The 25,691-nt window shown below is 32.9% G+C and overlaps 2 protein-coding genes across 2 annotated transcripts; both read left to right on the top strand.

Annotated features, from left to right (window-relative positions):
- The first annotated feature begins 627 nt into the window (after positions 1-627).
- LOC127101090 (putative lipase YDR444W) lies at positions 628-9,025 on the top strand. The gene is made up of 12 exons (XM_051038419.1): positions 628-793; positions 893-1,112; positions 2,618-2,759; positions 3,913-3,980; positions 4,436-4,506; positions 4,627-4,893; positions 6,037-6,200; positions 6,287-6,342; positions 6,448-6,500; positions 8,235-8,403; positions 8,510-8,607; positions 8,686-9,025. The coding sequence occupies exons 2-12, from the start codon at positions 932-934 to the stop codon at positions 8,788-8,790; spliced, it is 1,374 nt and encodes a 457-aa protein (XP_050894376.1). The 5' UTR covers positions 628-793; positions 893-931; the 3' UTR covers positions 8,791-9,025.
- A 12,877-nt stretch (positions 9,026-21,902) lies between these two features.
- Positions 21,903-24,626, top strand: LOC127101089 (14-3-3-like protein C). The gene is made up of 5 exons (XM_051038418.1): positions 21,903-22,095; positions 22,389-22,783; positions 23,215-23,324; positions 23,409-23,557; positions 24,386-24,626. Exons 1-5 carry the CDS (start codon positions 22,023-22,025, stop codon positions 24,436-24,438), a joined length of 780 nt encoding a protein of 259 aa, XP_050894375.1. The 5' UTR covers positions 21,903-22,022; the 3' UTR covers positions 24,439-24,626.
- Positions 24,627-25,691: the final 1,065 nt, after the last annotated feature.

Here is a 25,691-nt window from a genome sequence, read left to right as displayed (position 1 = left end):
ACATCACACACCTCACGACATGGTAAACCTAAGGGCTAACTGTTCAAGACCGAACCTAAGCCAAAAAGGATCCCAAAAGACCTTATCCAAATTATCCTATAATTATTCATTTTAGTGCCAAGACATATGCTTTTATTTTATTTTTTAAAATTCCATTCCATTTTAAGTTATTTCACAAATTGACTTGAGTGTTGGAGTGTTAACATTATATATCCACTCTTGCCACTACATCAGAGCAACGAACACCACACCTGAAGGATCTGATCGTGTAACTGTCAACCAATGACAACCATATATTCCATCAAATTAGCCTATAAATTTTAAATTATTTATATGATTTGACATTTTAAAGTATTTTGATTGAATATATATGTAATACTTTTTACACTGAAAATGCATGCATTTAAATTAATATTTTTATAGAAAACAATCGAAGATATATATTTTTATTTAAAAGTAGAGAAAATGAATGATGAAACACAATGTAAATTAATATAGTGACAAGTCAAACCAAACTTTTTAAATTATTTGTATAGTATAGCATAATAAAATATAAGGATTTAGTACTAGTAAATAAAAAGAATAAAATTATACAGGCCCTATCAAACCAAAAGATAATTTATTAGTTTGGCGCGTGCTTACGTCACTATTTGCTGCGCTTTGCGTGTCGTCTATTGGCAACTTCCCTCTCTACCATCCATCAATAATATCGCAATTGCGTTGTTCCGATGAATAAACTGCGTGTGAAGAATAATATACAAATCTCTTTTGTTTTAGTTATCATCTACGGAATGTAACTTCTGAAACTTCAGAGCTTTTTTTTTTTTCCGATTATAACTTATAAGCAACTTTTAACTTGTGGCGTTTTGCTGTGACACTTTGGCTTCAAAAGAGAGATTTCAGGATTCGCATCCCTCTATATATATACATCATGGCAACGGCTCCGCTCATTCACGCGCGCTGTTCTTACTCGTCTCGAATCTCCAATTTCATCAACAAGAGTGGTTCACAACAAAGCCCTGTTGCATCTTCCTCTTCTCATGCTTCTCCCTCCTCCTCTTCTTCTTCTTCTTCCTCTTCCGCCTCCAATTCCGGTTTCAATTTTCCTTCTGGTATATTTTTTTGTTTCGTTTCTCTTCATACGCTTTTTCTTGTTTTGCTTTCCGATTATTGCAATTTGATTTATAATTTTTTTTTCTTTTTCATCTTACTATTATCTGGTTTATGTTATTGTGCGTGTATGAGGTAGCATTTCTGTGTTAGGCATGTAAGTGGATTAGAACAATGTGAATCCCAAGGGTTTGCGTTTTGTAGATTCTTATATTCTGTGAATTCAAATGGTTTGTGTTGATTTAAGTAATCAAAGGATGCACATACTGATATGGAGTTTAAAGAAGCAAGTATATGAAGATCTTAGCAAAATCGCCTTTTAGTGCTAAGTTTATTGATCAATCTTATCGTAACTATTAATCCTACTTTAATAAAACTCAAGTAATCAACCGTAATCTTGGCCTTTTGTGTATGTATATTTTTCAACAGGACTGTAAACTAAATCCAATTCTTTCTTTGTTCTTTGTTTCCTATCAACATCTTACTTTAATAGAGTATATAGAAATACAGTTTCCATTTGTGCTATGTAGTATTGAGATACTTTAAACTTTTCGGCTGTTGAATAGTCAAATTCATCAAATGATGGCATTCTAGACTTGATAAATGCTACAGAAAGAAGTTGATCAAAATCAAGTGTAACTCTTTGGTTTTAAGAGTTTGTTTATATGTCACTTGATGTTATGGGTTTTGATGTCTTATTCTTATCATGCAATTGGCAATCACATATCTCTAGGTTTGTTTGGATTTCTGTTACAAATGTATGCTTGCCCCAACATTTACTTTTGGTGCAGAGTTGCATTTTTCCAACAGAGCCTAACATACACTTACTCATTGCCTTCAATTTAAACAAATGCAATTTTGGTGGTCAAACATTTATCAGTATAAAATCATTCATGTTCCCGTAGAGTTGATTGAAAAGTTAAGCACTGTGTATGGAGGGCAACCCGGTGCTGTAGAGCTCCCATTGTAGCGGGGTCCAAGAAATGATGAAATCCGTTGCATATCTATGAGAGAAAAATTTATATTGTAGGTATAGTATTGCCTTTGCATTTGCAAGAATTTGATTCGACAACTCATACCCGTGATACCAATCACGTGGCAACTATTATACCATGATAAAGTTTGTATCTATTAGTAGATATGTCTTGGTTGTAATCCATGGTAGCCGTGGCTATAGTAGGATTGGAGTCACGAGTCGCCACAGATTTTAGTCTTGGAAGTAGCCTATCCGAACAGAGTTGTAGGATATAGTGCTCCACTGACCCTGGAGTAGTGGGAACTTTGTGCATTGAGAAACACTTTTTTTTTCTTACAGTTATGGCCTCATTGGCTTGCTTTCTCCATCCTCTGTATTTGTCAATCGTTTTTCTATACTAGTACTAGCCCAAGCCTAGTAACAAGTAGTCTAATAATCCAATTATGATAACAAGTGAATGACCATCTTAATATTGATGCAAGTATGAATAACATTTAGTTTTATTTAAAGCTGGCTAATGAACTTTGGCAGGTACAAACAGTGGACAGAGACACCAGGGCCTAAGAGCTCAAGCTATGAGTGCTACCACTAATGGAAAGTCTATTTCTAGCATGGGAAATTCTAGGAATGAACCAGATCATCTCCTTGTTCTTGTTCATGGTATCTTAGCTAGGTATATTTATATTTATATTTAGAAAATAATAAAGGGTAAAGCTAACTTATGCCCCAAGGGCACATGTTAAGAAATCCATACATAGAAAATTTGTTTTGAAAAAATAAATAAAATTATTAATTGTAAATTTGTAATAAATTCAATACACAATTTTCAAGAATTTGTTTCTATATTTATCTTTTAACTTGTGCCCCAAGGGCACAAGTTAGCATTACCCAATAATAAATTGCTCAAATTGTTGTATTGAATTGTGGCTGAACTGAAAGATGGAATTAGTATGCGTAACACTTTTACAAGTAGTTGCTATATTCATATTGAAGTTTAACTGGAAAGAATTATGGTTTTCACCCTATTTATGATAGTTGGCACCCTTTCCAGTTTACTGGTCCATCATAAATCTGATTCATTTTATAAAAGTAATTTTTAAGCTCACAATCATGGTAGTCAAAATCGGGATCCCACTCGTAGGATCGTATGATTTTGTGATCTTGATGGGTTTGGGCGATCCTGTGAAGGCAAAAAATCGTATTTAGGTGGAAATGGTGGGATCGCAGTGCAAACACTATTGGATCGGTGGGATTAATTTCTTAAAACCTTCCCAATAGTCATTATTTTTTTAACTTCCCAATATATCCACTAAACCTATTAATTCTCTGAGTCACCTAACTTATTCAATACATTCAGAACCTTTGTATTCAATATTCATTTCACGTACATTAAAGTTTTTGAAGTTTAAATATTCCTTGGCACCCTACATCACTCTTTTTATTTTTATTTTTATTTTTATTTTTATTTTTATTCTTATTCATATTCAATACACTTGAATTTTTTTATTGGAATTTTCATTTTTATTTTTATTTTTAATTTTATGCCCTGATTTGATTTTTTTTTACTAAATTATGTTTTTTTATATGAATATATATATGCAGTATATGAATTTTTGAAAATGGTAGGATCTTACAATTCGTGTTACCATACTCCGATTTCACGATCTTGTGACCTCTCTCTGATTCCGCATAGGATCTCGGTTTTAAATACCTTGCTCACAATTTAGTAGATGAAAGCGAGAAAAGTTAAATTTTGGGGCAATGGATATGTGCCATACATAGATCCACTTATTTCTGTTGGTCATTTGATTGTTGTTCTGGTACAGCACTGCGGATTGGACTTATGCAGAAGCAGAGTTGAAAAGGCGCCTTGGAAAGAACTTTCTAATTTTTGGTTAGTATGTATGTCACTCGGGGTTCTCTATGTTAGTTAGTTTTTCTATTGTCTTTTGTAAATCATGCATGTAAGGGTATATACCGATGGGAGTTTGATAAAAAAAATGTGCATCTGTAACATTTAGTGGAGTTAGAAGTGAATTTCATTTTTGTCTTAAATTTCAGTCAGTAATTCAAATTTTTCTGGTAGTTTATGTTATGATTTGGCTTGCAAAATCAAACTCTCGCTCTTGTGCTGAATCTTCTTCCTTTTTTTCAAGCTTTTTTCTGAGTCAATGCATTAGAAAGTCTATTTGTAGTATTGCTTGGAAAGTAGTGATCTTAAGCTGTTCAAAATAACAGTATTTGTCTTAGAGCTGTGAAAGTTTTCTTTTGAATAACTTAAGTTCCTCTTCCATGAACATAAAGTTATTTGTCTGGCTGAAGTCCTTAAGAATTATTTGATCTCTGCAGTAAGTTCATCAAATACTTATACTAAGACGTTTACTGGGATTGATGGAGCTGGAAAGCGATTAGCTGATGAAGTGAGTCATGAGATATGCAAATTTCTGTGGCCCAATGTTTGGACACCCAATTTCAGTTCTAATAACTTTGAGTTTCTTCTGAGTTGTTTCATGTATGTTTATTTCCTTTTATCAAAACAGGTCTTGCAAGTTGTCAGAAAAACAGAAAGTCTGAAAAGAATCTCCTTTCTGGCCCACTCTTTAGGAGGCTTGTTTGCTAGATATGCAATTTCTGTCCTCTATTCATGTGATACCTATAATAGGGACCAACCTGATGATCTTGCACACAACACGGAAGGAAATTCCCAAAGCACAAGCTTTTCGAAAGGAGGGATGATAGCTGGGTTGGAGCCAATCAATTTTATTACTTTAGCTACGCCACATCTTGGTGTAAGGGGAAAAAGGCAGGTCTGTTCCAGACCATATTAATTATGTGCCGATGTTTTTTTTTTGCTTTATATAAGATGTTATAATTTTTATATCGATGAATCTCCTATATTATAGTATGTTCTTTGAAGCTAAAATCAAACTGAGGCACTATTTTTGGTACTAAATCTTTTACTGCACATTTAGGACTGTAGTATATTAAAATGCAAATAGTTGAAAAGTTATCAGGATATAACTACATGTAAGGATTTAAAACTTATTGAAGCCCTGTATTATTCTTGTATATAAGCATATTAGAAACATCCCTCTAGTATTTGTTTCTTCTTTTGCAGTTTTACTCTATATATCCCTATATTTTAATATGGTTTTCTTTATTATTGTTTCTCCTTTGTAATATTACTTTAGCTTATAATGTGAGGCATTGATATTTCATACAACCACTCTGAATCATATGGGTCCCTCCTTTTTCATATATATAATTTGTTCCTTCTGTTTTCTTTTTTTTTTTGTATGAATTTTGATTTGACCCAACTATTCTCTTTCGAGAGTCGTGGTCTCTCCCTCCAAGAATTCGAGAGCTTGGTCTCTCCCTCTAAGAATGAGTGTTTGGTCTCTCCCTCCAAACACTATTCAAAAATTGTCCCATCCATAGTCAATTTCTCCTATCCTTTCCCTATTTAATCCTAAAATTAAATAATATAACTGCCATGATAATTTCTCATAACTGCCATTAGAAGAGGTCTATCAGCATATAACCTCCGAAGACTTTTTAAAATGAAAAAAGGAAGAGTAAAAAGTGGAGAGTATACTAATAGCTCTTCCTCCATAGGGTTCAGGGAAGGGTTGGACTAATTGTGAGTCTATTTTAGGCTGCATTACCTTGCATTTGCTGGAGACTGATCTAATGACCATGTCACATGGCAGCAACTTCAACTGTTGTGCCAAGGCTTCCCTTCACTAGCACTAGCACTTCCAATAATGAGAGAAAGTTCAATTGAGATTTACATTATCCACAAACAGACCATGACAAAATTTAAATCTTACTGGATAAATCTTATGTTGATGACATTGAGACCCTCTGTTGAAACTCTTCATGTTTCTCAATTTACACCGAAAATTTACCGGACATAAGAGTTTTGACAGTGTAGTGTGCATATTTTCCAGCTTCCATTTCTGTTGGGCGTCCCAATACTAGAAAAGCTTGCTGCACCTATGGCTCCTTTATTTGTTGGCCGGACTGGTAGTCAGTTGTTCCTTACTGATGGTAAACCCAACAGACCGCCTCTGCTGTTGAGAATGGCTTCTGATTGTGAAGATGGAAAGTTTCTGTAAGCAAAGGAATCTATTGGTGCTAACTTTGCATTCTTTTTTCAATTAAGTAATCTGTTACTTACAGGATTTAGTGTTTTTGTAGATCTGCACTTGGAGCATTTAAATGTCGCATTATTTATGCTAATGTTTCATATGATCGTATCCTCTCAGTATGTTTTATTTATTCTATGACCTGCTAGCTATATAAGTGGTAACTTTTGGTCCTCTCTTCCTCAATTTGGTAATTTCTTTAACTTAATATAGATATGGTTGGATGGCGCACATCCTCGATAAGGAGGGAAATGGAGCTCAGTAAGGTGAATATGATGATTTCTCCTTTTGGTTTATCTTGTTCACTTGTTATTGATCTTCAATATTTAAGATTTAAGATGCTTAGAGTTATATACTGTATATTCTGACATTGTTAATGTCTTGAGCTTGTAATCTAATTACTCGTTGTAAGGTTATCACTAACATTCTAATTTGTTATTAAGTCAAATGAAAAGCATAAAAAAGAGGAGAGGGATTTCAGTGGGCAAACAAGAGAAGAACTGAATCTTCTTTATTGAATTGGAAAAGTACTAGCACTAATGTGGTTATATAGGCTAAGCCTAATAAATCATAATCAAGAAAAAGGGAATAAAATTCGTCCTAATAATAACTGATGCATTGAAAATATGTACATATAATATTCTATCCTAAATTTGTGTCAGCTGCATATTTACAAAACTCTCCCTTAAGCTGTTGAATAGATGTCAATCATTCTCAGCTTGCAAGTAGGATATCGGAACTACTTGGTGGCAAGTCCCTTGGTGTTTACCGATTGAAGTCCACAGGGGGTTTAGGTAATAGTTAATAGACCGCTATCTAATTTCTTTTTGATCATATCTCAGTCTATCTTTACGTGTTTGGCTCTATAATGTTGTATTGGGTTGTGTGCAATGCTACTGACAAAATTATTGTCAAGGAATAGCCTCATCGGATCCTCATAATTTATATTTAGGTCATCAACGCATAACACGTCATAGACATTGTGAGCCACCTCACGCATAACACGTCATAGACATTGTGATCCACCTCACGCATAACACGTCATAGACATTGTGAGCCATACTTGAAACTCTGTCTTTGCACTTGACCTTGCAACTAGGATTTGCTTTTGCTTCTCCTCGTCACCAAATTTCCTCCCAAAACCATGTAGTGCCCTGAGATAGACCTTCTGTCAATGTCAACCCTGCAGAGTCTGCATTTTTGTACATCTTCATGGATAGCTTTCCTTTTCTCTTAATAGCAAGGTATGTAGACCTTCTCTCATCTATAAGAAGGATTTATAATTAGCAGTTGTCAGTAGGTTTAAGGTCTGGATATCTAACTGATATTTGCTAATTAGAATAGTCCTAATTGCTATTCATTAGGATAATAAAAGGCTGTAGCAGATTTATTGGGTTGGGATTAATACTATTAATTAGTATAATAAACTGCATAAATGTATATATGGCAGTTGCAGATTTATGAGGCTGACTCAGCTCCTTAACTCGTAATTTAAAGTGTATTTATATGAGAATTCTCAAGAGAGGAGACTGTTTTCAGAATATCTCTGAACTTGACAGCAGTATGTTAACCCATTTCATTAGTTACAACTTTTTGGCATGAAATTGAAGCCTTTGTCCAAGAATGCATGTGGTATAGTTTGAAAGTTGTATTTGTATTAGCTGATACTTGCATTCCTGATGTTCTTGAATAAAGTATATAAATCCTTTATAAATAAATAAAATTAATGATGGATAAAAGCAATTAAGTGCAACTAAAATATTTTTAGTGGTTTTAATTCTGGCATCCTAGTAGATCAGTGTCATGATCTGTGTAACTTGGAAGATAAATTATTAATTTTTGGAATAGAGATAACGATAGCATCAGTGTTCTTCAGGCTGATTCCATAAAAAAGCTAGGGGGAGAAATTATTTAATGTTAGAACAGGAAAATGTTTGAAATGGAAAATTGAGAATGCTTGTATGTTTGTAGCATACCAACACTTTTTATTCTATTGACAGCCTCCTCGCCAATCTTTAGATGGATACAAGCACGTGGTTGATGTTGAATATTGCCCTCCAGTCCCTTCTGATGGCCCTCAATTTTCTCAAGAAGCAATGAAAGCAAAGGAAGAAGCACAAAATGCACCTGGTACCCAGAAGACTGTGGAATACCATGAAATCATCGAAGGTGATATTATTGCCTAGAGTAGCTGAAGAATTACGAATTATCTGTTCAGAGTTATTAATTATCTGTTCTGCTGTTCCACTAAAGCTACTATGTATCTTCTGAACAGAGGAGGTCATACAGGGATTACAACAGTTAGGATGGAGAAAAGTTGATGTCAGCTTCCATTCATCATTCTGGCCTTTCTTTGCTCATAACAATATTCATGTAATGTATCTACCTGTTCTCTCGGATGATGATGGTATCATTGATAGAGTTTTTAACATCAGAACTTCTCAATTTCAGGTTAAAAATGAATGGCTTCACAATGCTGGTATAGGAGTAATTTCCCATGTGGCTGATAGCTTGAGACAACAAGAAGCATCGTCAATATTGACTGCTAGCTTGTAACTAGTGTATGTAACTTCACTATGCCTGAGACATGACTAAATGCATAATACAGGATTTAATTCTTTGTCACCAATATTTTTAAAACAATTCCTTATAATCATATATTCATGAAAGAATATGATTTTATAAAAGAAAAAAAAGAGGAAAACATGTAGTAGTTTTTACTTAATTGTAATTATTATACGACTTAGTATAAGGATTCATTATCACAGTAATGAAATGTTTTGTTTATTAAGATGACTAGTATAGTACTAATCCTCATTGGCATTTCGAAGAAGTAGGATGCACATTTGAGCTTCTTCATTCTTGGAGCTGATCTGCATGAATTGTTCTGTCACTGATATGTTACAGCTGTCCACATAATTTACTTAAGCTGACTTTTAAGTTTTGAGCTGCATGTCAAGTTGCTGTGTTTTGTTATTTAATTTACTTTGTCTTTAATTTTAACTTTGACCTCTATTTTTTGTTAAAGGAAAAGGGGAGAAGATTCATATGTACCTATTGTTCTAATGTTAAACCTAATCCATGCAGTTTTCTTGTTTGTTGTTCACACCTACCACACCTTCAAGAATACTATCCAATTTCACATGTTGGATGTGGTGTTTGTGACCTAAACAAGCCGGAATATGCCTTATGTTCTTATTTACTAGTGTACTTGACTGAATTTATAATGCTCAGTTTTGTGTTAGTCTTAATTTTCAGAACTCACCTGTTAGAGGCAATTCCAGAGTTAAATACCAAGACTAATTTATTGAATGCGTGGTAAGACTAGACAAAATAAGATTAGAAATGACATTATTAAAGAGAGTGTTGGGGTAACACTTATAGTAGAAAAGATAGGGAAAAATAGACTTATGTGATTTGGACATGTAGAGGGAAGATCTATAGATTATGCAGTAAGGAGAATAGATCAGATAGAGATGAGTCAAATAGATAGAGATAGAGAAAGACCTAAAAAAAATTTATAAGAGAAATTATTTAAAAAGATCTCGAGATTAATAATTTGGATAGAAGTATGATCTTGAATAGATCATTATGACTGAAGTTGATTCATGTAGTCAAATGGGAGGAGGAGTTAGATATAAGAGGGGGTGACAAGTTATAAAATAGTCTTACTTTTAGAGAATTTGTGTGGCCACCTTTTTAATTAAATCTTATTATATCCCCGATTGACAAAAATATTTCTCTTATTTTTCCATTAACAAAGTAATGAAAACTTCTCTTTTGTGCGAAAAATCGGTTGGACAATAAAAAAAAATTTGGTATGCATTTTTATCGAATATTTTGAGAAATTCGATAAAATTAAATTAAAATTTGGATTTTATAAAAATTGGTGCGCCAATAAGAAAAGGAAGTTAATTCTCCTTATTTTTTTAAATAAATCCGGTATATTTTGTTATTTTCTGAATTTTTAAAAAAATTAGTAATTCATATTTGGTAGGCCAATAAAAAAAGGAAGTTAATACTACTAAATTTTTTAATATATCAGTTAAGGGTGTTTGCGGCGCAGTTTGAATAAATTTTGAAGCAAAAATCATCTGATTCAAAGATAAATTTATTTGCGATTTCATTCGACTTTGAATGATTGATTAAAAAAATCTGATCTATCCAATTTCATTTCATACAGTTGATTTGGATCGATTTTTTGAATATCCAAATTATAAATTATATTTTTCATTAATATTATAAAAATCTTAATAAATAATAAATTTGATATAATACATAACATATATCAGATTAAAAAGTAATATTACAAAATAATAATGATTGTTATTATAAAATAATAATGATTGTTATGATTGAAAAAAAATGTAATAATAAAAATAAATAGATTAAATTAAACTAATAAATAATTTAGAAAAATAAGTATCATCTAATAATAAATTAATATATCATATCATACTAACAAAAAAATCATATAAAAATATGTAGCTGCAGACCGGTTTGGTTTGTATAAAAATCAATCTGAAATTCGATTTGAACCGAGAGGTTTTTAGAAAATAACATTCAAACACATCCAATAATTATTCAATTTTTTTTTATGATTTTTCGAATTTTTCAAATCGATTTGCGATTTTTATTTAGAACGGTTTAGATTTGAGCACTCCTAAAATCATCTATGTTTTATAGTTTTCCGGATATTTAAAAAATCCGGTATAAAATTATAATATTTTTTAAAAGTTTTATGATTTTAAATCTGTTATTTGAAAAATCCACTAAAAATGATTTTATATCAATTTTTTCAAATATTTGGTATAAAATCATTAATTTTTGAAAATAAATTATGATTCTACACCGGTTTAAAAAAGGTATAAAATCGATTTTTTTATATCGATTTTTTTTAAAATCAAATAATTATTCATGAATTTTTCAAAAATCTGATACATTACACATAAATCTTGTAAAAACTCAAATAAAAAAATAAAAAACTAAGAATTTAGTTAAAATCCAGTATATTAGTCCAAAAACCTGAAAAAAAACAATTTTTTTGTTTAAAAATTCAAACTTTTCCTAACAATATTTTGGTAAGAGTGTACACATTAGGGGGTGTTGGGTTAAAAAGGTGTCAAGACAAAATCTTTTAATTTTATTATTATTTATATTGTTATTTGAATTCCTTAAAGGGAGTTTGGTCCAATAATAAAGATAATAATAAAGATAAAGGGAATTATTTTTTCTATTCTTAGGGGTGCTTTTTCTCTATAGTGAAAAGTCATAATTGTCCATAGAATTCGACGATACATTTTCGAACGCATCATTTTTACACACTCCTCAGTATAAATTGGTGAGTCACCCTTATTTGTCGAAATATAATATGAAGATGCATCTTCGTATCAACATTAGGGTGAGCCCGAAGATGCATCTCCGTAAAAACCCTTAATTCAAAATTCAGGGAGTTTTACGGAGATGCATCTCCGAATGCATTTTATTCATAAACCCACGGCAAACCCCTCTCTCTTTCTTCTTCATTTGTTGCAAAGTCACTAAAACCCTATTTGAGATCTTTTGCTACAAAGTCATTTTCAAACACCATTTAAGCAAGTTTATTCAAGTTCATTTTTCAAAGTCACTCACTCCATTCTACTTTTTTTTTGTTGCAAAGTCACTCATTCCATTCAAGCTTTTCATCCACAACTCTAATTTGGTAAGTTTCTCATTTCATTTCTTTTTTTTTAGATTTGAATGATGTTTTAGGTAACATAGGCCATTTAAGATGCATTAGATAGTAACACATTTGAAATAGGCAGTTGTTATATACATGCATTCCCATTTGGTTGGAGTTTAGGGCATCAATGGGGTGTCTACCATTTTTGCAACTCGCAAGTTCATCCGGAGATGCATCTCCAGATTTTGTCTAAACTCATTTTCAGAGATGTATCTCCGGATTTGGTTTGACTGCATTTTGATGTGGTTTTCTGGTTTTATTATAGGTATAATGGATGAAAACAACCAGGATAAAATTAGGCTCGGTCTTGTGCCCCAACATGCGTCTGTACGACGTGAGAGGGTCGGGGACATGGCCACGAGGCCTCAAGTTGATACTACCATGTTTCATGGTTCATAAGGTCGAGGTTCACAACCATTTGCTTATACTTCCCAAAGTCCTCCGACTCAGGCATCTACTTCACGAGGCCACGTGTCCCCTGCTTAAAAAGCCCCTGAAGCCTATGAGGCAAATCAGGAGGAACCTGATGCTGATGCAGATGCCCTTTGTAGGTAGTTATCCAGAAGGTCCATTTGATATCTCCTTATTTCATCTGGGAAGGAGAGGTATGTTTATTTACTTTTGCATTACATATGTTTTAAACTGATTTAATCGTGACTGATAGTGATATGTTTTTTTACAAGAGCGTCCATGTTTAAAATCCGTAAGCAACGAAAGGAAGATTTTGGATTTGGAACAAACCGAAGATGGATGGTTCAAGAATGTTATCTACTACTTTGGGCTTGCCGGTTTATATGTTGTTGCATACAAGACCATAAACCATGATATGCAGGCGACATATATAGAGAGACGACATTCAAAGACATCATCTTTCCATCTTCCTTTTGGAGAGATGTCCATCACACTGGATGACCTCACATGCCTCCTACATCTTCCCATCAGATAAAAATTATTGGACCACATAAGGCTTAATCGAGAGGAAGCCATCGAGATGATGGTTACATACTCAGGAGCTAACCCAACTGATGTCGCAAATGAGGTAGTTGACACCAGAGGTGCTCATGCTAGATTTAAATTATTGGAAGAACTTTATAAAGACCACTTGGAGATGGTTGTGGATGTCGAAGGTGATGATATGCAGGTTCGGTACCACGGGTAGTGTGCATTGAGGTGTTACCTCTTATTCTTGGTTGGCACGCCCATGTCTGTGGACAAAAGTGCAACCTATGTTGATGTGGTATACCTTAAATACCTCATCAACTTAATGGAAATTCACGAGTACAACTGGGGGGGGGGGGGTGTTTGGTCTATCTGTACTCAAAGCTAGGCGAAAGTTGTCTTTGGAAGACAAAGTAATTAACATGAAGTTGCACGCCGCTTACAGTAATTTATTGTTTATAATATTTTCATAACTCTTTTGTTACACTTGTTACTAATGTTTTATTTGAACCATTTTCAAGGATGAAACATATTTCACTTTTCTCGCATTTCCAGATGGGACCCTATGCTTGACTACACTGAGGATTGGCCACATGTTGTCAACTTTTCCCCGTACAGAGGGAATCAGGTGATGAAGCCCTTTTAGGGGGTATCATGGCCTTTATGTAGAAGATGATATTGCCTTCTACCTATACGGCGGTCACGGCACGGCGCGTCAGTTGGACGTCATTTTGTTATACACCGGATGGCTGGCTTGTAGGTCAGATCTTATGTATGCGTATCTGCCCGAGTGAGTGATGCGTCAGTTTGGGTATTTCCAGTTTATTTTGAGACACCCCTCAAAGTCTGCTCCTCCCACCGTCTGCGCAAATATTTTGATGCCATACTTGAGGATTTCGAGAGTTATATGGTACTTGAGGACTATCGTAGGGTGTCAGCTCCTATATAATTGGGTTATACAAACGACTACATATGGTTCTATATGGTGTCATATCATATCATGACACCAGACGCTCTTGGAAGATCACATAGGTCATCTAATCAGGAGGTACTAGAGGCTAGGGATGACCACACGCAACAGGTGTTGTCGGTCTGTCAGCATATTGCGGATATAGCGAGATCCGACATATAGGTTTGACCTTTTGAGGAAGGTAATCCCTAGTTGCCCCTCGTAGAAGGCATTATTTCCCAGGAAAGAAATGCCTTGTAATACAAGCCGAGGAGAAACTGTGGGGTTAGACATACCTAGTAGTTTATGTTTCTTTATATTATTTATTGTGTTTTTGGAACAAATTATGTATGGTTGGTACATTTTAAATTTAATTTAATTAAGATAAGAGTTTTTTTAATGTATGCATAGTATGTTCGAATCAATTTATGATACTGGTAAATGGTCTTACGATAAATTTTTTCCTAAAATGACCTAAAATATAAGTTAGCCTAAAAAAAGGCCAAAGTTAGGACAATGTTACATCCTAGAATGAATTCAGAGGTATTCCTAGGGATGCATCTCCAAAAAATTCCATGTCATGTGCAATAAACATGCTTCCAATAACTTAAAATTAATTTAGGGAGTTTTACGAAGATGCATCTCCAGATTCACCCCAGAACAAATATAGAGTTGCATCTCCGGAATAAATTTTGGAAAAAATGGGGTGACTCACTGATATACGAGGAATGATGTGATTTTAAGTGAGTCTGGAGATCTAAAATGAGTCTGAAGATAGATGTGCAAATACAGTTAGGGTATTTTTGGGTTTTCAAAGGTGTGGGACACACCATATAGGGTGAGATAAGTGTTCCCCGAGATCAATTAGGATGGTTCAATATTTAAAGTATAACTTGCCTAATTAATGAGAGAAAATATTTCGGTGTCATTTTATTTATTTTATTTTATTTTATATTTATTTTTAGTTCAATGGTTAAATCCTAATTTAGAAGTATTTGCACAATCCACCATTGGTGTTAGGTAAGAAATTTTGATAATATTGTGGTCGGTTTTTAGTGTTTTGATACACTGTGAGGAAGATGAAGGCTACATGGTCGGCTAGGTTTGCATGAGAGCTTTATTTTTTGAAATACACAAGAAATTAGATGCGCTTAGAAAAATGGGTAGTTTATGTGTGGTTTGTGTCACCTATTACACAAATATGGGATGTTTCTTATTAGTGCAACAATAGAGAAAGTGTGAGTTATATTTGAAGAGACCTCAAGTGAGGTGAATATACTTTTATCCTTCTTGACTAAAATTCAAAATTCCTCTTACAATACAATTGTATGATGATTTTTCCCATTCTATCGAAGAGATAATTCCGTATTTTTTTTGTTACCAGAGATGATTCTGACTTGCTAACCGAAAACAAAAGTTTGGTTTGGGTATACACCTTTTTAGGTGTTGTCTAGTGTGAATCAGCAAGGAAGTTGTTCATCATGGACCACAAGTGAGAGTCGTTGGATTGTACTGTGTTACTATAACTTATGATGAAACCTGATGGGATTTCTCTTTCATGTCCCTTGTTTGTTGATGCAAGGCTTCTTTCTTCCATTTTTATCCCAACTAAGATTGGCACAATCATGGTAGGGATAGATGGGGTAGAAAACCTCAGTCAAAATGGATTTAATTTTTCCTTTTACAAGAAGTTTGAGGGCATTTTGAAATCTGATATTTATTTCATGTTTAACCAGTTCTATGATCATGTTGTGTTTCCTAAGAGTTTGACGTCCTTTTTGGTTATGCTCATCCCTAAGGGTGATTCCCTTTTTTAGTTGGGAAATTTTAAGCACATTTCCCTTATTAGTTCTCTTTAGAGGCCAAAGTTTTGGCGGATAGGATGAGAGGGGTTATGGATTCTCTTATTTCCTCTTAGTAGTCGGTGTTTATCGAGGGAAGGAAATTGGTTGATAGTGTGATGACTTTGAATGAAGTGGTGGATTTGGGTAAAGCATCCAAAAGGGAGTGCTTAGTTTTTAAAGTGGATTTTTAGATGCATATAATTCAGTTAGTTGGTCATTTTTAGATTATATGTTGGTTATGTTTGTGCTCAATGCAAGATGGAGACATGGATTAGAACTTGTGTTTTTTCAGACAACCTATTGGTTCTAGTTATTGGGTACACACATTATGAGATTAGTATTTAAAGGGGTCTTAAATAAGGGGATCCCCTAGTTAATTTTCTCTTTTTGTTGGAGGTGGAAAGTTTTTGTTCTTATATGAAAATGGAAATTTTATTTGGTGCATTTTAAGGGTTTAAAGTTGGATCAGAAGGTTTAGAGGTGTCCCTTTTGCAGTACATGGATGAAACTCTGATTATGGGGGTCCTTCGATGGATAACTTGATGACTGTTAAGACTACCATTAGGAGCTTCAAACTTGCTTTGGGCCTTAATGTGAACTTTTCTAAGATTAGTATTTTAGGATTAAAGTGGGGATGAAGTTTTTGGATTTGACCGATAAATTTTTACATCATAGAGTAGATTACTTACCGTTTAAATATAAGGGTCTCCCAATTGGTGTTAATTCTAGGAAATAGGGGACCTGGTACCCCCTTGTTCAGGCGGTGACTAAGAGACTTGCTTATTTGAAGAATATGTTTGTAGTCTGGGTTGGAAGGTTGTTATGTTAAATTTAGTCCTGAATTCCTTACTGATTTTCTTTCATTTTTGAAGATGTCAGTGTCTATATGGAAGAAGTTAGTCTGTCTGCAAAGAAGGTTTCTTTTGGGTGGGTCCGAAAAGGGGATGAAGGTTACTTGGGTGAAATGGAAGATGTGTGTAGACCTAAAAAGGTGGGTGGGTTAAGTGTTAAGGATTTAAGCCTTAAGAATTTAACTTTACTTAGTAAGTAAATATGGAGGTTGCTTAAGGGTAGACCATCTTAGTGTAAGGCAGTCATTTCTTCTAGGTATGGTTATCAGGTTTGTGATTTCGCAAGGGGGTCGGATGGAGGGCCTTAGGAAATTTTTTTCTGGTGGAAATGGATTTCTCTTCTTTGTCCTATTTCTAGTTATAACTTAGATTCTTCAGTTTTGGAAATCATAAAAGACTGAGGTTGATTCTTATCACAAGGTGACTACATGTAGCATTTGCCTGTAGATCTGATTCCCTTCATTAGTTGAGCATAATTTTTGTCATTGACTTTGCATTCAACTCTATTGAAGTTAACACATAAATCTTGATTATATAGTTGATTAATGCTAATAAAATTAGTAGTAAGACCATCAACTAGTAAAACATCATTAAGGAAAGGAAGACCATGATAGTCTAACTTTTTTTTACCAATAATTTTTACTTTTGACACCATCATCGAATGTGACATAGTTGTTAGAATAAGATTTTAGCATCCTTTATATAGTTTGTTTCTCCAGTCATGTGTCTAGAGAAACCACTATCAAAGTACCAATATTCACGAGATGAGACCCTTAGAGAGGTATATGCAATATGACCCAGAATGTTAGGCTATGCACACCAACATTGTTGAAGACACACATCATACTTAAACTTCCACTGAGGATGTGACTTGTTACGGTATCACGACATTCCATATATTTTGTAGCAATAAGATCATATGTGACCATGTTGACCACAATAGTGATATACCTAAGAGGATTTGGTATGAAACTTAGAGTGTTGACCAAGATGTTTGGAAGTTTGTTATAACTTATAATTAGACATTATGAATTATATTTTCTGAACATGTATAACAAACATATTCTTTGAATCAGATGACTCACCAATATATCTGATTCTCGTAATATCTTTTGATGACTTGCCTACATCTAGAATTTCCTCAAGGCCCGCAGTTCTAGAATTCAACATACTATAGATTAGGTCATACCGTCAAGCTTAAAGTTAAGATGGTCGACTTCTTCCTTCAACTCTGAAATAGTTAGCATGATACGAGTTTTGTCTTGAATAAGAGCTTCAATTATCTTTGTATGTTTTTCAACAAATTGATATTCTTCAGTCCATTTGAGATGCATAGTCTTATAAGCTTCAACAAAGGCATAATCAGATAAGCCATTGTCACTAGTATCTCAATTATCATCAAACAATTCTAAATTTGATATTTCTTTTATGCAATCAGTGAATGCTACGACACTGTTTGCTTGATTATATTCACTTTCTTCATCATATAAAATGACATTATAGCCCTTTTTCAGTTTCCTAAGAAAATTTGGACATTCTTCCTGAATATATCCAAAACCTTCACATTCACAATATTGAATTCCCTTGCCATTGTTATGTTTTTATTCATCTTTTCCTTTACACTGAAAATTTCCACCTTTTGAATTTTTATGCTTATTGTCTTTGACATTAGCAGAGACATTATTTTCAGACCTTTTATCAAATCTTCTCATGACCTTGCAAATACTTTTAGCAAACCTTTTAATGGACTCATTCACATTTTCATCAACAACATGTTCTTCTCGATCATCACAATATTCAATATCCACTTTGAACACCACACCCACTTTTTTCTCGGATTTGTCATCAATGGTCACCTTAAATGCGAGTAAGGGTCCTATTAATTCATCAACTTTCATCGTGAAAACATCTCGAGCTTCTTCAATGGCTATAACCTTCATGTTAAACCTCTTGGGTAGAGATTTAAGAATGTTTCTTACAACCTTTTCTTTAGACATATTTTCACTAAGAGCAACAGAATTGTTAGCAATGTCATGAAGGCATACATTAAATTCAGAGATAGTTTATTCCTCACACATCTTAAGACTTTCAAATTTATGGTAAGAAATTGAAGTATTGACATACGAACTTTGGATGTACGTTTATGAGGAAATTTAATAGTATCCCAAGCATGCTTAGCACTAGTGCAAGTCTTAATAATCATAAAGATATTTTTGTCAATTCCATTATAGGTGGCATTAAGAGCACAAGAGTTTCCAAATGCAACTTCATCTTCAGGAGTTGTCAAATATTTTAAGGCTTCATAGATTCGGTTTTGTTCTTCAACTGTGATATTTGGTGGAGCCCATCCATTAATGACTTATTTCCAAGTATTCCAATAGTCATAATTAGTACTGTCAAGAGTTAGCATATGATTAACAAAATATCTTTCTTTGGCATTGTCTATCTTTAGTATACTAGATTAAAATTCCTAGAGCTCACCTAACCAAAAATAGTGTGTCTGCTATAATGCCAATTAAAATTCTGTTCGATCAACGAGAAGATGTCCCACACAATATTTGAACAATATACGAGACAATATGATTTAAAAGGAGTGAAGAACATATAAACAAATTAAATAATACAAATAATTGATAATCTAGTTCGGTGCAACGTTACCTACGTCTAGAGGACTATAGTCTAATGAAATGAAATTCACTAATTCAAATAGTCAATAATACAAGACGGTCTCATTTGGACTCTCTTGGTTCAGGGCCATTTTTCAAATATTATCCATGGATTTCAACTCAGACTTCCCTTGAATTTGAGATCCTTTCACTTTCACTAAAACACTCTCCAAAGTGTTTGCAAGAAAATAATCATATGTGGCATGATTTAAATTACAATTACAGACCAAATACTCTATCCTTATAAATTAAGAAAGACCCTCAAAAATAAAGTATTACAACCAAAATACAAAGACTCACTAAAATAAAATACAACACACACAAAACTTCAAAATTGTGATCTTCAAATAAGGATAACCATCTCTTTAAATAACAAAAGGATCCAAGTGAAAAGCCCACTAAGATTAGATCAAAATTAGGGTGAACCCCGAAAACAAGAAATTGAATCTTCTTCATTAATCAAATCCAAATCTTTTTAATCAAATCATATCTAATCGTAATCTTTTCAAATATATGATTTCATAAATATTAAGACATCATGCTTAATAATTTGTATGCAAAAATTAGACAATCAACCATAACAATAATTAATTTTATTTATAAAAAAACCAAGAGTGATAATCAAGTTCCCTTGATTATCTTTCTAAGTATCCAATAAGGTGACACTCATCATCATGGGTAATCCCCAAAACTTTAAAATAAAAAGGCTTAGGTCATGATCATTTAGGTGAAAGATAAAGCTTTATTTAACAAAAAAAAATGGATAGACAATAAACTAAGTCATAATGTGTGAGTTTATAATGGATAATTTATAAGGTGATAACCGATAACGAGTAAGCCAACTAATTAAATTTATAATGTTTAATAAAATTAGTTATTCAATAAACTTATAAGTGCAATGTGACATAAAGAAACATATATTTAACATTTTTTTTTCTCTTTCAAGTAAGATAATAGTGGTAATATATGAAGAAAAAGAACTATAAAATACTTGAATTTGTTTATAAATAAACTAAAAATCAATAAAAATAAATTAAACACTCATAAAAATTGACAATTAATAAATAAACTATAGACCAAATACATCTCATCATCCTTTTTGTCTTGCTTTATAACATTTTTATCTTTTTTTTGGTATTTGAACTAGTCTTTTAAATCATCAACATTTAAATATTTGCAATGTTAACAAAAAAAAATATAGATAAAAATATTATTAAGAAAAATATGAGATCAATTTAAATAAAAAATATAAAAGGATCAGAATATTATTAAGACAAAACGTAAAAGAAAAAAAAATACATCTATAAACTCGAAATATAAACTTACCAAATAGAAAATAAATCTAAATAATAAAGAATTCTGAAAATAAAACTAACGACTATATTGGGATTTGATATATATATTTTTAAACATGATTAACTTTATTTATAAAAAAATTTGAAAATTCAACATTCTATAAATCCATCTAAACAAAAATTCAATGAATTCGAACAGATTGAAAAAAAAATATTATATATTCCAAATACAAAATTATATATATATATATATATATATATATATATATATATATATATATATATATATATATATATATATATATATATATATATAGATTAATTGGAATACACTGTCAGTACAAAACCATTTTACACTATCATCCAATTAAAACTATTCATTTTGACATGTAAGCATGTAATTAAAAATAAATATAATAATTATTATTAAATCAATTTGATATATATATATATACCACAAACTATTTTGTTATACATGTGTAAATTTTTTTTTTTATCAATAAGTATTCAAGAAATTTATTTTATTTATGAGGAGTTATATTGAATTTATTAATAATGTGTCATATATATTTTTTGAATTTTAAATTTAATTTTTAGTCTTTTTTATTTATTTTTTGAATTTTAATTTTAAGTGTTGTGATTATGTTCAAAATAAAAAGTGTTATTGAAATTTTAAGAGTCCCTTTATTACTTTTTAGTTTTTAAAAAATAATATATTTTGATTATTACTTTTATAAGTTTTCCATATATTGGTTGTAAAAAATTGTTTAAAAAAATATTTAAAATAGAAATTCAAAAAGTAGTTTTGAATAGCTTTTAATTTTTTTTTAATAAAAATGGTTTACTTGTAATTATATTTTTTAATAAATTTAATTTGAAAAATTACTAAATCATTTTTTAATATTAATCATATTTTTTATCTACTTATTTTAGCTAATTCATAAAATTAATCATTTTATTTAAAATTTAAACAATTTCATATACCTATTTCATTTTAACACTTAAAATAATTTGTCATGTTTCCCGTCCGACACAACATGATTCGATATCAATTTTGAGTGTAAATATTTAAGAATAGAATAAATCAATTTGAATTTAAAATAAAAATGTTAATTTCTTGAGTTAGTGAAAATAAACAAATTAAAATTGTAATTAATTTTTTGTAAAGTTTTTTATATTATCATAAAAAGCTTAAAGCTTTCCAAATAGTCAAAAGAAAAAAAAAATACTTTAAATTTTCAATGCTTACCAAACACCATCAATTTGCCTCGTTTCTAATCTCACAAACAGCACACTACCGTGAACATCACTTTCCAGCCTTTTACTACCAAAATTAGGAAACGTGACAACCACTCTCTGAATAGCGCGTGAAACTACACCCTTCCCATGACCAACATGTTCCGCGTCGTGCATAGCATGTTTCATACTCTCATTGTCCCTCCCATTCAACCTTTGAAATTTTCCGAAATTTTCCGAAATTCAACACAGAGAAACCAAGTAAGAGAAAACTACCAAAACTTCCATGGCGTACACCAAGGAACGTGAAAACTTCGTCTACATCGCCAAGCTCGCTGAACAAGCCGAACGCTATGATGGTAACCCATTTTCTTAACTTCCTCTTTTTTTCTTCATAAAGTTCGTTTTTTTATCTTCCTTTGATTCATCTGTATTCAGATTTGAGAGCTTCCACTGTTCTAACCTTTGATGTTTAATTCGATTACAACTTTTTTTATTTCAATTTAGTTTCTTGGTTACACCGCTTGATATTATTTGATAAATGCCCCTTTTGAATTTTTATCAGTTTTTTTTTTGGATTTGAGACTGAAATTGGATTTGGATTATCGAATTCTCTAAAAAAAATTAAACTTTTACTGTTTTGATGTGATAGAAATGGTGGAAGCAATGAAGAATGTGGCAAAGCTAGATGTTGAGTTGACTGTGGAGGAGAGAAACCTTCTATCAGTTGGGTACAAGAACGTAGTGGGCGCTCATAGGGCTTCATGGAGGATTCTATCCTCGATTGAGCACAGGGAAGACACAAAAGGGAATGATGTGAGTGTGAAGAGGATAAGGGAGTATAGAAACAAGGTGGAATCTGAGTTGTCGAATATTTGCAGTGATATCATGACTATTATTGATGATCACCTTATTCCTTCATCCTCTGCTGGTGAGTCTAGTGTCTTTTTCTATAAAATGAAAGGGGATTATTATCGGTATTTGGCGGAGTTTAAGAACGGTGACGAGAGGAAAGAGGCTGCTGATCGTTCCATGGAAGCTTATCAGGTCCGCTTGTACTCAAAACTCGTGTATTTTTGGGGTTTAAAATGGTTTTGATGTTTGTTATTTTTAATCTATATGATATATGTTATGTTATGGATATACGGTGGATATACAGCAAGCGTAAGAGTAGATCAATTTAGTCCTTCAAATTTATGAAATAACAATTTAGTCCTTTTTCCGAATTTCACGCTACACTTCTAAAGGTTCGATACCTGTTCTATTGTAGCACGAGACTATTCAAGTCAACACATAGATCTTTCATTGGTTTTGATGGATGTTTACTGTGTTTTTGACTCCCTATGATCACTGATAGGATTTTCTGTTGTTACATACATTTACTTGGATGAAAGTATCACCATTCACCAATGTTGAGTTATCAAAGTACTTTTTTTTCTGCCAATTTATGTTAATCTGATTGTTCATAAATATTGCAGACAGCTTCTACTGCAGCCGAAGATGAGTTAGCTCCCACACATCCCATTCGATTGGGTTTGGCTTTGAACTTCTCTGTCTTTTATTATGAAATTTTGAACTCTCCTGAAAGGTATGCCTATCACTGTTATATAACATCCCATGTCTTCTTTGTTCGCATACTAACAGATTTGAAATGGCACTATTCGTTTTTCAGGGCATGTCACCTTGCTAAGCAGGCATTTGATGAAGCAATCTCTGAGTTGGATACTCTGAGCGAGGAGTCTTACAAAGACAGCACATTGATTATGCAGCTTCTGAGGGACAACCTCACATTGTGGACTTCAGACATCCCTGAAGAAGGAGGTAATCGTTAATCAACATTATCATGGATTGTTTTTCAAGTCTACATTTTCACTCAATTAATTCCTTCTGAGTTTTTATTTTATGCAAGGTGTTTTTTAGGTTGTCCTTAAAAATAGTTGTGTATTTACCCAACACTGATGAAAATTAGTTACATGTAGCTCACCGAATTACCTTTATTTGTAGGTTAAAAATACTTTGTTTGTGAACTACATCTGACTAATTTTTATTTGTGTTGGATAAATTACCCGTAATTCTTCAAAGGGAAAACTATGCATCACCTTTATATGTAATCACACAATTTTGTTTATGTAAAGGATGTGTCGTTTAGGGGTGGAAAACGAACATGCCCGCTCTGTTTGGGTCCGCCCTGCAGAAAAACGGGGCGAGACAGTCAAAGTAGAGGGTGCAGACCTGCTACTCTGGCAAAAAGGCATGCCCGCCTCCTCAAAGCCCGCTAAAAAATGGGGTGGGGCGGTCAATGTAGAGGGTGCGGTTTCAAAACCATGACTTAGCCCGCCATAAATGGCAGGTTAAACGGGCAGGCTTGACCCGTTTTGCCACCACTAAGTGTTATTCATTGTGTCTTTTGTGTGATCTACCTCTTAAATGATATCCTAAACATGTTCAAAATCAAATGCTTCAGTATCTGGGATACTTTCTTGTTCTAATTTCACCAAGAAACTTCTTAAGGAAACACTAAGCAGTGATAAACATTTTCATTATGGTTTCCTATCGACTTTACTTATATTTTGCTGTTATTTCAACACTTGGCTGTTTTCTTATTATAATTTTCTAGCGATTGTTTTACTTACCTCGTTTTTTTAACAGTTGAGGAACAAAAGGTTGAATCTTCGCGAGATGGTGGAGATGAAGATGCATAGGTCGGCACAATTGTCCAAACTCTTTGAACAAATTTCATGTGTTCTTTGTCTGCGGTTTTCGCAACTTTTTACCATTAGGATGTTGTAATAGGACAAGAAGTTGGGATTGCAGGGTGCTGTTTGACTGTAATTTAATGTTTGTTTGTTTTCAAGTACATAATTGCAAAAGGGATGCTTGCTTCATTTCATTCATCAATTTTCATATATTATACTTCTTACAGATAAGCCTTTTATTGATCATGGATTGTGATTTCCATCCATATATAATTTTGGAAAAGTGTAGTGTTCTTTAGTACATTAGAGTCAGCATGTTAATTGATATAGAAACAAAGCTTAACCCACGAGAATAAACATTTTGCTTGAAGAGACTTCAATTTTAAACAAAATGTTAGACTGCAATTTTATACAAAATGTCATGTCTCAATCTTGCAACTATTTCACGAAAAGCATACCCGAAATCTTCCTTTGGTTTAAATTAAAATTACAAAAATAAATAAATTTGAATTAGGATAACATGATTGGGCCCTAGAGGAAAGCCCAAAAGAGTTGCGAAATTAAGATAACATAATTGGGCGGGTGTGATCCCGGTTGTTTGACTGTAGCTTGAGTCGTCCAACCTGAATTCATGTCTATTGTTAATTCATTTCTATAATATGTGACATATAATGTGTCTTTATAATGGTCGAATTTGGTCATACTTATACAGGGGATTTAGGCCATACCTACAAAGGAGGAAAACCGGTCCTCCAATCTAGGAAGAAGAACAATTCCTCTCCCTACTCTCTCTTACGCACATTGAGAAATTGAGGGAAAATCGTTTCCTTCCTATAATTCGTCTCATAGTTCTGTTTACAAACATTTCAATCTCTAGAGTTGGATGATTCATTCATTATTCATACATTGAGAACACAAACCCTCTCGCGACCACATGGTAAAACTAACATAGGCCACACGATGAGGCACCATGATAGTTAGCAGCATTGGAAGCGATGATACCAAGGCTTTAATAAATATGCGAGATGCTTTGGATACTTGCACAGTTCTAATCAAGCTTTGCAAGCGAACATCCTAGACCTTCAAGAGCGACATCATGAAGACACCTAGGTCAAATACGTGGTCATAAACTCCGAGCCACTATCTGATGGGATTTGGGACCTCTAGAACCAAAAAGCTTCAAACCAGCATCAATAGTGAAGTTTGATGGGAAAAGGGACTCCGAATAACACATCGCCGCCATTAATACTCAGATGGAA

Source organism: Lathyrus oleraceus, chromosome 7, assembly GCF_024323335.1.
Source record: "Lathyrus oleraceus cultivar Zhongwan6 chromosome 7, CAAS_Psat_ZW6_1.0, whole genome shotgun sequence".
NCBI lineage: Eukaryota > Viridiplantae > Streptophyta > Magnoliopsida > Fabales > Fabaceae > Lathyrus > Lathyrus oleraceus.
The sequence above is the reverse complement of the archived record's forward strand: the minus strand, read 5'-3'. Positions and strand labels throughout refer to the sequence as shown.